General features: G+C 36.6%; 1 protein-coding gene across 1 annotated transcript in view; it reads right to left on the bottom strand.

The window, feature by feature from the left end:
- The window catches only part of asap1b (ArfGAP with SH3 domain, ankyrin repeat and PH domain 1b), a 54,604-nt gene extending 42,654 nt beyond the window's left edge, over nt 1-11,950 (bottom strand). The window contains exon 1 of the mRNA XM_073830541.1: nt 11,830-11,950. Within this exon, the coding sequence (XP_073686642.1) occupies nt 11,830-11,950 (121 nt within the window). The remainder of the gene's footprint in view (nt 1-11,829) is intronic.
- Nucleotides 11,951-12,630: the final 680 nt, after the last annotated feature.

Here is a 12,630-nt window from a genome sequence, read left to right as displayed (position 1 = left end):
GAATGTGTCTGTGAAGTTTCAGCTCAAAATACCCCACAGATTTATTATAACATGTGGAAAATTACAGTTTTACGGCTTGTCTAAAAAAAAAAAAAAAAGAGCTGTTTTGGTGTGTATGACTTTAAATGCAAATAAGCTGCATATTACTGCCTCGTCGTCAGCCCTCATTTGATGTTTTTCGATATTTAAATAAATAGCCAGATCACGAACAGATTCAATCACCCATGCAATCTTGTTCCTAAATGACAGGATTCAGATATGCCTATTAAAGCTTTAAATCACAATGTGACATTCAAATCTGCGTTCGTGCTGCCCAAAGAGAACAGTTTAATGTGTATGAAACATCTTTACATAGGCTTTTGTATCGCTGTTTTTGTGTTACAAACATTCAAATAATCACAGAAGTACTAGAATAAAAGTTTATAGTTTGGATATAAACACTGTTGTCTACAGTAGAGAACAAAATAGAATAAATCTCCTTTTTGAAAAGTGACAACAATTCAAATAAAGATTGTATCAATTACAATATTACGCCAAGCAGGTGGCAACAAATGATTGATGAAAAATAAATTTGTACAAAAAAAAAAAAAAAAAAAAGTTCAGCATCCAGAACATATACATTTATTTTGTGCTAAGTATTCTACAAATACATTTACATATTTATGTGCTTAGTAAAAAAAACCCTGCACTTGTACTTTTGGTATACTAAACTGGTATAACGAAAGTGTACTAAATCGAAACAACTAATTTTGTGCTTACATTTAATTTAATTTAATAAGTAGTGCTGAAGTCCAACTAAAGATATAGCTACTGTATATTTAATTGTGTTAAAAGTCAAACTATTGCAAGTATACTTCAGGTACACTTTAAATATCTTGCATTTAAAGACCGATATTATTCAGAGATCATACAATCTTTATTAATAGTGATATTAAAACACATATTAGACATAATATTAAGAAATGTCCATTGTGCAATAACAAAATACTCCAAATGAAGCTAAATTATAATTTCATATCAGTAAGTGATGTCAATAAATATGTTAATGATTTGAATTTTACTTAGTATGAAATAAATGTTTTTTTTTTGTTTGTTTTTTTTAAATGGGGCTAAGCCTCCTTATCTCGCCCAAGCCTAGCAACGCCCCTGGACTCCAGCAAAAGAAAAGCCCATGAGAATGGACCAGGACATCACAGAATGGTTATTTGATGAAAAATTTATGAATTTGTAAATATGTTTAAAACGCTAGCTAAGCACTACAGCAACATGATTTTGAGGCACATTATCTTCTAAAATAAAAGTAATCCACTGGGTCCTCAGTGGCTAAGACGTTGGGAGAAAATGTAAGACTCTTATGTTTAGTCTTACATCCAAACACAGAACACCGGGATTGCTTACGAGACATTGTTGACGTTACAGATGCTCGAGCATGGAGAAAATGGATGACAGCGTACAACCAAACACAACTCACTGAGGGCGGAAACTATGGTGGTAATGCAGGGCTGTCAGTCATCGGCCGTGAGAATCAAAACGGCAGGTCTAATAAGACCAATTTGGTTTCTCAAGAAGTTGTTAATTAATTAATTAATTAATTAATGACTCACCAATATCCACTATACTGTTGTTATGGCAAATTTACATTTGCATATTATATAAAGTATTATATTGTATTATGTAATATATAGTCTTGCTACTTCTAAAAATATATTATATTTCATGATATTTCAATGTATGGTTTTTACAGATAAGGATAAAACAGGCCAAAACAAAGCCAGATGACATTTCTTGACCACTGAATGTTTAGTTGACCACAGAGTTTAGGCTGTAGGAGGTCAAAGTCAAAGTTCACTGGTGAAGGCTGCCACATGTTTCCTGCTAACACTCTTATCCTGTCAACGCAGAGCAGGCATTTCCTTCCCAAGCCAGAAATAAATGCAAAAACCAACCCAAGCCCAACAACATAGTATTACACACAATACACACAACCACAATGCAACCCAACCTATATTGGACATTTAAATAAATATTAAATATTATTAAAATATTAAATATATTTTCATACATAATTTGCCAAATTCCGTGACAATCCACGTTATACAGTAAATTCCATTTTTATGACTGGGTTCCACAAGTCCATCCGTGTTTTCCACATCTCTGAAATCGTAGGGCCCTACCTTGGAAGTCCACCAAGTGTGCTTCAAAGCCTGCCCCACTCCACCCACAGCAAATGTCCCTATACATATTTCACATCCTCCCCTTGACAGAAAAATGTGAATGTGACAAAGAAAGAAAACAATGTATTTAGCTTCTAAGAACTGAGACAGTGAATCCCTTATTTTCCACTACTTTTGCAAACTAATAACCATTTCAAAAGAACTCAAGAAAAACCTTTTAAAGCCCAAGCTACTGCCAAATCCTCTGGGCTGTGTGCATTATGGGCGTACACAGCAGTTTGGATTTTATGAAGAATCACTTGCATTCCAACCCAAGATGTTAAGGCCTGATGCAGTTGTGTGCATGCGCAAGAGAGAAACAGAGGAGGAAGAGACAAAAGAACAGCTTTAAAACGCAGCAGGCATGACTCGCAACATCCTCTTTGTGCCCCGGACACACAACTGTAGAATTTTCCATGCATAATGGAAATATTTCTTCTTTCAGTAAAGCCTCTTTCTGTCTAAAGCAACACACACAATGAGCATTCATTCTCTGGGATTGCTCCTTAAATAGCTCATCTCTTTTTCATCCATTGCTTTTTCCATGTTATAGACCAGACTCTTTCATCTGTGACGCAGCAGTGAGAGAAACAGGTGCATCACAGCTGTTAGTACAGCATGGATGTACTGTCCAATCATCATCTAGGACCAGAACTTCCATTTTATAATACTAATCCTGAATGCATTAGGGAAAAATAAGACAAGAGAGAGAACTTGTAACCAAGAAGATGGCCATACTAATACTACAAGACCACTAACCACATCCTCTCCGCAGAATGCCCCTCGAAACTTATTTCAACAACTTTTTACTTCACTAGATGTTAATAGATGTACTGAAGCTGTGTGAATTAGTTGTGGATTATTGTGATGCTTTTATCAGCTAAATTAAATGCCAAGATTGTTTGCAATTTCTAGACATATAGAAAAAAATAGTAATGTTAAGAACTGATTTGACTGATTTGACAACCTGTAATGTCAGAATAAGACAATTATAATGAGATTTCTCAATCCTTGGTGGGCAGCCTGTGGTAGCAGCAATATTTTTAAACCACTGTATATTGCAAAATATAACCTTACTGCTGCTATAGCTAGTGTGACCTAGATTTCCTCAAAAAATTGCACGCACACGCATACTGTATACAAACAAACGAACAAAATAGGAGATGACCATTGAAAAATAAACAAAAATTGGATTATCGGGCATATTTGTGATATAAAAATATCATTACTCAGATTTATGATTACAAAAAAACATTTAGATTAGTATACAGCTTCATTAGCTTCTCTCCTAGAAAGCTAGAGCAGCAAGCATGTCGAGTCTATAGGGGCCAGATGAATGACCCTCTATGGGAGCTTGCTAAAGTAGGCTGTGCTCACTTCAAGAGGAAGTTGGCGCTTCTGGCTTCTGTGGTGAAGCCTCAAGGCAAGCGACAACAGTCACCACTAGCGTCTCCACCCAGATGCTAAATCCAGCATGAGGCTGACACAGACGTGCCTCGGGCTGAACAGCATCCTCCTCCTACTACTCCTTCATACTGAGAGCCACGCTGATGCTAGCGGACACTGTTTACGCCCAAAGCATTACCAAGCCTGAAGATGATTTAACTGCATCGTCCAACCAAACATAACGCTAACAAGCTATCTAGCAACACTATATAGGCAGAGAGGGAAAAACAATACTGTTAAATCATTTATTGACAGATTTTTTACAGAATTTCTTGGATTTTAATATTCATCAAAGCTGAAATATACATACATCATTGAGCAGTGAGGCACACTGCTCAACTTATACAAAATTAGCAACATGTACAATAGATATAGTATGGAATTTCCAGTCTTTGCTGGAAAAACCAGGCCATGTGGTCATGTGGGTTAACTGGGATCCCATTAGACCAAGTGATTATACAGATTCTTTAATTCAGAATGCTTCGATGCGATTAGGATTTACATGCTCACAATTTGTTTTGTATTTGATTTATTTGATCTGGTTCCAGGTTACTGTAAAATAGCCTATATTACAAAATCAAAGATAGCACCAAATTGCAATTGTTTTTGTTATTATTATAATTATTATCATTATTAAGAATTTACATCAAATAATAACATTTAAACATTTAAAAATAATTACATTTAGGTAAAACAATAAATACATACAATCAATCAATCAATCAATCAATCAATTCGAGAGATTGATTTGATTTGATATAAGACCACCAAACCTGATAGTTTTGATCTGCTAGAACTCCATAAAAAATATTTTTTAACCACTAATACTGAATCACCAACTTCAAAGACCCCACTGTAGAATTGTGGTCAACTATTGGTGCATTAAACATACAGTGCCTTGCGAAAGTATTCATTTTTTCCCTATTTTGTTATGTTGCTACTTTATGTTAAACTGTTTTAAATTACTTTTTTCCACATCAATCTACACTCCATGCAGCACAATGACAAAGCAAAAACAGAATTGTCACAACTTTATAATTTTATAAAAAAACGGAATTAAGTACATTGAATAAGTATTCATACTCTTAACTCAGTACTTAGCTGAAGCACCTTTACAGCCTCAAGTCTTTTGGGGTATGATGCAGGATTTGCACATCAACATTTGGCAATTATCTGCCATTCTTCGTCTCATCTCTTCACCTCTCAAGCTCTGTCAGCTTGGATAGGATCTGGCAAACAATTGAAATGTTTGATTGGGTTCAAGCTCCGGCTGGGCCACTCAAGGACATTCACAGAGTTGTTCATAAGCCGCTCTTGCTGTGTGTCATTGTATTGTAAGAAGGTAAACCTTCTGCCCAGCCTGAGGTTCTGAAGGTTCACTGTATAATGACAATACGCTGTTTATTTTCCATTTAAATTCATTTTTAAACCTTACTGTGAAACACTATCTTTAGTTTAAAAGCAGTAATTTGCTCAGTGACAAAAAAAAAGTACAACAAAACTGGCAAACAAAACAGCTGATGAAAACCTAGAAATGTTCTTATTGCATTTAGCCGGTGTCAAAATTAAATGTCAGTCTTGAACTCTTGATTTCCCCAGTGTCATCATCAGCAGTTTTTATATGTTCCTCTTTTGAATTGGGGATGATGATGACTAAAGCTTCAGTCTTCAGTCACACTATGAGCTCTTCATAAGCCTCTCAAATAAAGAGCACATCAAAGCTGCAGAGATAAACCTTAAAACATTCCAAAAGCACTTACTCAAATCGGCATATCTGACTGATTCTTGATCCTTTCAGTAAACAACTAGATTTTTACTGATCTAGTTGTTTTACTTGTAAAACTTATTTCTCAACATTACCATAAAGCAACTCAAGTGCAACCCAAGTGAGTCAGAATAATCAAAAAAAAAACTTTGCTTATTTCTATTAGGCAATGGCTTCAGTTCATCCTGCTGCGAGTTGCATCTGGTTGGAGCAGTCTGGGATCGGTCACGGACAACGCTCAGGCTGAACCTCAAGGCCAAACCTTGTGACCTTCTTTTCTCGCAATGAATGCCTGAATCCTGATTATGTTCCTCACGGATAGACTTCCCATCTGCAAATACGTCTGGCTCAACTGGGTGGCAGTGATAATCAGACGCACACAGACAAGCACACAGCTGTTTGGCTAAACACCACTGCAGGATGTATGTCACACAAGTATTTAAACGCCAACCCCTACCGATATCTCAGCCTTGGCAACAGCAGTGTGGCATTTACTTCCTGATATCTCTCTATTCACTAACCTCACCCTCTATCCTGGTCATCCATCACAAACACTCCACACTACAAAAAATTATTATGCAAAGACAAAAAGTTAATTTCTGGGTGAACTACTACTTTAATTTTGAAAGAATTTGTGATGCAATCCATTTATAAACATCCTAAATGAGCATTTTATGGATTAAGAAGAGAGCGATAAACATGTCTGACTTTGTCTGTCTGTCTGTCTCTTTAATGCACTGGCGAGGCAACTGTAGCTTACATGACTCTCATAGCTTTAACCTCTAGCATGACATCTGGCATTTCCGCAGATGATAGCTTTATGAGATTGTGGATCTAATTTGAGTGCTGACAGAATGACAGAAAATGAGTACCGTAGATGAGGAGACCTTTAGAGGACCAATCTGTGGAGTAGCTATTTCTGAGGAGGTTGTTGAATCACCATCTGACGTGTATTTGCGCTAATGTCTTCACCAGCAGGACTCAAGGTAGCCACTGAATCATCTCCATTTAACACCACTGACAAACATCAGTTCTGCTAGATGTTTCTCTTGATAACCAGTGCGTTTTTTTCTTGAATTCTTTCATACTTGAATTCAAAAGTATGAATAAACTAAAAGGGGACCTAATACGCTTTTTCACTTTTTAAATTTTAGTCAGTGTGTGGTGCGTATGTTTGGACATGTAAAACATCTACAAAGTTACAAATCTCAAAGTCCACTCCAAAGGGAGATATTTAGTTTTTTTAAAAATCCCTTTTCAAGAACTACAACGAACGGCTCCTTTGGACTACAGCGTTTGTTTTCCGGATGTTATGATGTCACAACGAATCCATTAGAATATCATTCAAATAAATCCTGCCTACGGAAATTCGAATAGTTGGTGAATGGGGAGTGACGATGTGAGGGATTAGCCTAAATTTAGCAATGTAGCATGGACATCCTGGGATCTGGAATGCTTCAGCGAGCCACAGGGCGGCTGGTATAAACACAAGCATTGACTAAAGTGGGTGCATTCTGCTCCAGTCGCCGTATCGGAACCGCACCGTAGACGTGTACGGTATAGAGGGTCAAAACACATGTGGAGCGGTAGCTGATGTAAACACAAGCATTGACTAGCTTGACGATCATCGGTTGCCATGTCGTAGCCTCGTTGTAGACGTGTGCAGTGTGTGGCCATTTGCTGGAGCAGGTTTCAGGCATGTAAATAATTAAATAAATTAGCACAATAATAATAATATCATGTAAATTACTGTAGTGTATTATTTACTCACCCTCCATGCATCCTAGGTGTATATGACTTCCTTCTTTCAGACGAATGCAAACAGAGTTATATTAAAAATTATCCTGGCACTCCCAAGCGGCATAGACTGGTGTTTCTCTCTCTCTTAGTCCAAAACAAGTCTAATAAAGTGCTTCGATCCATAATAAAAAGTGCCTCACATGGCTCCGGGGCAGTCAATAAAAGCCTGCTGTAGCGAACCAAAGTGTTTGTGTAAGGAAAACAACCATATTTAAAATGCAAGAATCACTTTAATCTAGCTTGCGCTAACAGTTGTACACGGAACTTGCTGCTTTGGAAAGGGGTGTGACAGGACTGAAACGCAATCTAAGCTGTACACCAATCGCAACACAGTGGGACTGCTATCCAATCACAACACATTTCGTTTTTTAGAAGGCGGGCTTTCATCAAACCCGGAACTAATTGAGCTATTTGTGCCAGGGAGACAGCTATTGTACTAATGTAAATTATGTGAAAAATAATGCATGAGAGCATGTTCATGTGCACCCCCAAAACAAAATAAAGACTTTGTAAAAGAGCATAATAGGACCCCTTTAAATATCAAACATTAAATATATGTTATTTCAAAGTATGATTTGGGATCATCATAATTATCCAACAAATAAATAATTTAACTAATTTACACTCACCAACCCTTTATTAGGCACACCTTGCTAGTACCATCTTGCTTTGTGGCATAGATTAAACAAGGTGCTGACAACATTCCTCAGAGCTTTTGGTTCATACTGACATCATAGCATTATGCAAGTGTGTCAAATCTGTCAGCTGCACATCCAGGATGTGAATCTCATATTTCACCACATCCCAAAGGTGCTCAATGGGATTGAGGTCTGGTGACTGTGGAGGCCACTTGAGTATAGTGAACTCAGTGTCATGTTCATGAAACTAGTTTGAGCTAATTTGAGCTTTTGCGTGTTATGGTATGTTGTGGTCAACAACAAATCTCAGGTAGTCTGTGTAAAAACAATGCTCAGTTGGTACTAAGAGGCCCAAAGTGTGACAAGTGTGTCAACACTCACCAGACCAGGCAAACAATTTTGTTGAGCCCATGCAAACTGTTCCCTGTTCTTAGCTGGCAGAAGTGGCACCCAGTATGGTTTTCTGCTGCTGTAGCCCATCTACTTCATGGTTTGACATGTTGTTTATTGAGTAGGGATGTAAAAGTGTTATCAATACCGCAGTATCATGATAGCAAAATTGTCTCAATATCATCGCAGTCACATGATGTGTGAAACAAAAGGGCAAAAAGTGTAGTTTTTAAAATACATTTAAACTTCTTATTCTAACACAAAAGGTATTTAAAGTTGTGTTTTGGGCCATTATGCTTTCTCACAGTATCTGTCAAACAAACTTAAACCAAAGGCAGGGCTCACAAAATTTCAAAATCTCTGGTAGCCCTTCGGGCAGGTACTCTTCAGATTTTGGTAGCCCGAAAATTAATTTAACTAGCCCAAATAAAAAAAAGACCTTTTTTTTTTTAAATATAGAAATTCAGATAGTAGTCTAATCAAAAATGTTTTTAATACACAAATATAAACAAATATCAAGGAAGTAATTTATTTCATTATATTTATTTCATTTAGTGTATCTGCTGAATTTTTAAATATTAATTTAAAGCAATTCATGACCCTTTTTAAGATCTGCACAAGTAAAATAAACAATAATGGGATTGGACAATGTAAAGTAGAATATTAAGCCATAAAATGGCATGATTTAAAATTCAGATACAGTTTCACACAAAAACAAAATATCTTACACTATGGCATTTCATCCTTTATACCATTAGCCTAAAAGTGATAAATCAAGTATATCATTTATTATATTTATTTAAAACATAAATATTACTGTACTTGTTTAGATTTTTAGAAGGCACCTTAACTTTTTACATTTACAACTCTGTGTTTGCTGCATGGGTCGATAATTGCAATAATTTGACCACAAACAGCTGAAAAAAAATGTATAGAGTCTGGGAACGTGACGTCAGCAACGCAATGCATGTTGGGAATTTAGGTAACGGAGCTGCGGTGAACACTGTGTTTGATTGTGATCGTGAAGTTTTAGTCTACTTTATTCTGCATAAATAATCATTTTTGGTGAAATATTGTTGTGTTGTTAATTGCCACAATCTCACCGATTACCAGCATGTACGCCGACTGTCAAATGTTTGATTTTCCAGCTTTCCAGCTTGGACAATCACCGTGGATCCCAAGTGTCCGAGTTAACAAAACGGCGTTGCATGGCGTGGGTACAAGCAGTTAGACGGAAAAGCATTAGTTGACTAATATGTGCCCCAGCGTTGTTATGAAACCATGAATTAAGAAATTAATGCTGTCAAATCAGTTGCTCTCAAGGAATGTCATCCAACATAAACTTTTCTGTGTAAATATGTTCATGTATTGCATGTATTTATATGTACGTACTAACGTTAGATCAACGTACTCCCAGTTCCGAGCTCTGATATACGGTGCGTTGTTTATGCAAGTGGTACATGGTGGAAAAATAGACTTTAGGACAATATAACGTTGCATTCAAATTAGTAATAATAAATGCGCTCAGACAGTTTGGCACGACTTGCCTGGAACGCGTAACTGGTGGTTTGAAGTCGTGATTTACGGGCTTTAAAATCTGCCTGGAACGCAGCATTAAACATGCATTATCTGTTTTGCAAATTGCATACCACGTTGCAGCAATAAATTGAAAAAAAAAAACACGAACATTTCTATATCCCTTTATTTGTGGATAACACACTGAGGTAAATGTGCACAGTTCACAGTAACATAAGAATCAACTAAATTGAAAAGTTCAGTTCCACTAACGTTACTACTATAGTGCAAACACAACAGGTGTAAGATGTAACAGTGCTGTAAACTTTAAGTCTCAAGAACACAGGTAACAATGAAGTAGGTAAAACGGCAAATAACACTAAAAAGTAGGAAAACACCACCTGGGAATGTTACGTGCGGTAAGGCGGTAACTCATTTAGATCGTCCACCACTCTATATGCTCGTAAGGATCGAGCCGTTGATTATTTTTAGTTTTTCCAAATACCTCAGCTTTGACACTTCATTAAGCTTTTCTCGGTATGGAAGATTTAGCTTTTCCTTGGGTCTGTGCATTGTTTTTTCTTTCTTTTTAATAGTATAATACTGCATGTTGTAATACTGACGGCTGACGACGTTACATAAAACATGGCGGCAACTACCCATAATTCTACGCGCAGTGACGTAGTTGGCCAAGCTCTATTGGAAATGAAAAATTGATTCTCTGTCACGAGGTGGCGCTTTAGGAGCGCTGAAATATTACGGTTTCCATAGTAACAGCTCTACACAAAGCAGCATTAACGCAGTTTTATCAGGCATGAAATAAAATTTAAAATGCCAACGACACGTTTCTGAGGACAGTCGGTTCCCTTCACATACATTCATATACAGACATCCGTGCCACATTTTGTCTTTGAAATGTCCAGTGTATTTCTTCAATGACATCATTGCCTTCTGTAGTTTAATCCAGCCCTATCGCGATTCTCCTCTTTCCGTTCCCAACTGTAAGACCTTTTATATTATAATTAAGACGTTACTTATACTATTTAACATATTTAAAACTTTTTATGGCCTTAAATTTGATACAACTAAGTTGTATCAAATTTTTAAGGAGTTTTTAAGGACATACAGGAGCCCTCTACTTTACGATAGCCTGTCGGGCAGGCCAGTGAAACATTTTGGTAGCCCGACTGGAAAACACAATAGCCCCGGGAAGTCGGGCTAGCGATTTTGCGAGCCCTGAAAAGCACAATATGACTTAATCTCATCAAGTCTTTTTTCCCTGCACGTTTCAAAGTGAAGTGCACACTTCGTTTAGGCAATCAGCTCATGATCCATACCTCAGAATGGCTCAGTTCACAGTGAATACAGTAAACTTGTTTATTGCATGTTTAGTGAATTTAGCGCACGTTTGGGAACGCAACAGCCACTGGTTATGCTTTATTTCACATTTGCATAATTCCCAACATTTTAATGGGCAGATGATTACAGCATTTTAGTAGATCTGTAGTGAGTTTTCAATCAAAATAAAAGCTTAAAAATGCATTATGAATTGGAGACTAGCGGTTTAAATTGGTAATGTTTTTGCAGTCCAAATTCAACATAATCTCTTTCAAGTGTAGAAATCAGAAAAGAAATATTATAATTCCCTACTGTAGTGTAAAGCAAAAATAATATACCTATGAAATATTCATTTTAATTTTTTTAGCCATATTGTCATATTTAGTCATATTATCATAGTTCATTTATTCATTCATATTATTATAATCTCACAGTGCATTTGATAGAATAATAAAATTTTTAAAATGTAAATTTTTTTCCAAGTATTCAATTCTCTTTTTTTTTTTTTAATAGCCAGTAAATTCTGTAATGTGGACTTTATGTTGAGATAATATTTTATCATGAGATTATGATATCGTTACATCCCTAGCGTCGATAGATGCTCTTCTGTATACCTCAGGTGTGTGGCTCAAATCAGTCTGGCTTTTCACCTCTGACCTCTGGCATGAACAAAGCATTTTGCCCACAGAATTGCCGCTTGCTGGATATTTTCTCTTTTTCAGACCATTCTCTGTAAGAGATGGCTGTGTGTGATACCAGTAGATCAGCAGCTTCTGAAAAAGTGCCCGTCTGGCACCAACAACCATGCCACATTCAAAGTCACCGAAATCACCTTTCTTCCCCATTCTGATGCTCAGTTTGAACTTCAGCAGATCGTCTTGATAATGCCAAAATGCTGCCAAGTAATTGGCTGATTAGATTTTTGCTTTAATGAACAGGTGAACTGGTATACCAGTTTTTTTGGGTGGGGGTTATTTATGTATGTATGTGATTGGCTGATTAGATGTAGTTTTGCAGTGGTACCTTAAAGAGGATGGATTTACATAAATGTACAGTAACAAGTTATGATGAGCACACACACACAAAAAAAAAAAAAAATGCACAAATCAAACCAAAAGAAAAAAAAAGAGAAAACAACCTAAACATTTGTAGTCTAATCACAGTATATTCATATTCATTCAGCCCATATTTAGTGTGACATCAGTTGCGGTTACCTTTGATTTTATCAATGTTTCTTTTGAGCAACTACTGTTGCTGTTATTGCTGGGTATTTACATCATTAGGAAACATTCCTGCAACTGTGACAAAATTAAGACAGGAAATTAGATATATTAGTCTATATCATCAGCTCTCTAATGGCATGTGGGAATGACTAAGAATGCATGCACTAAAATAAAGTGCTTTAATGAATGCAGTACACTCAAGGCATCAATAATTCAGCTCTTCACATCTGTCCCTGTGGTCAGAACTGCAGTCATGTTAGGTAAGAGGCTGAAAATAGCACGCTACCGCCTCGTCGCCAAAA

Source organism: Garra rufa, chromosome 24 (genome assembly GCF_049309525.1).
Source record: "Garra rufa chromosome 24, GarRuf1.0, whole genome shotgun sequence".
NCBI classification, from domain to species: Eukaryota; Metazoa; Chordata; class Actinopteri; order Cypriniformes; family Cyprinidae; genus Garra; species Garra rufa.
The sequence above is the reverse complement of the archived record's forward strand: the minus strand, read 5'-3'. Positions and strand labels throughout refer to the sequence as shown.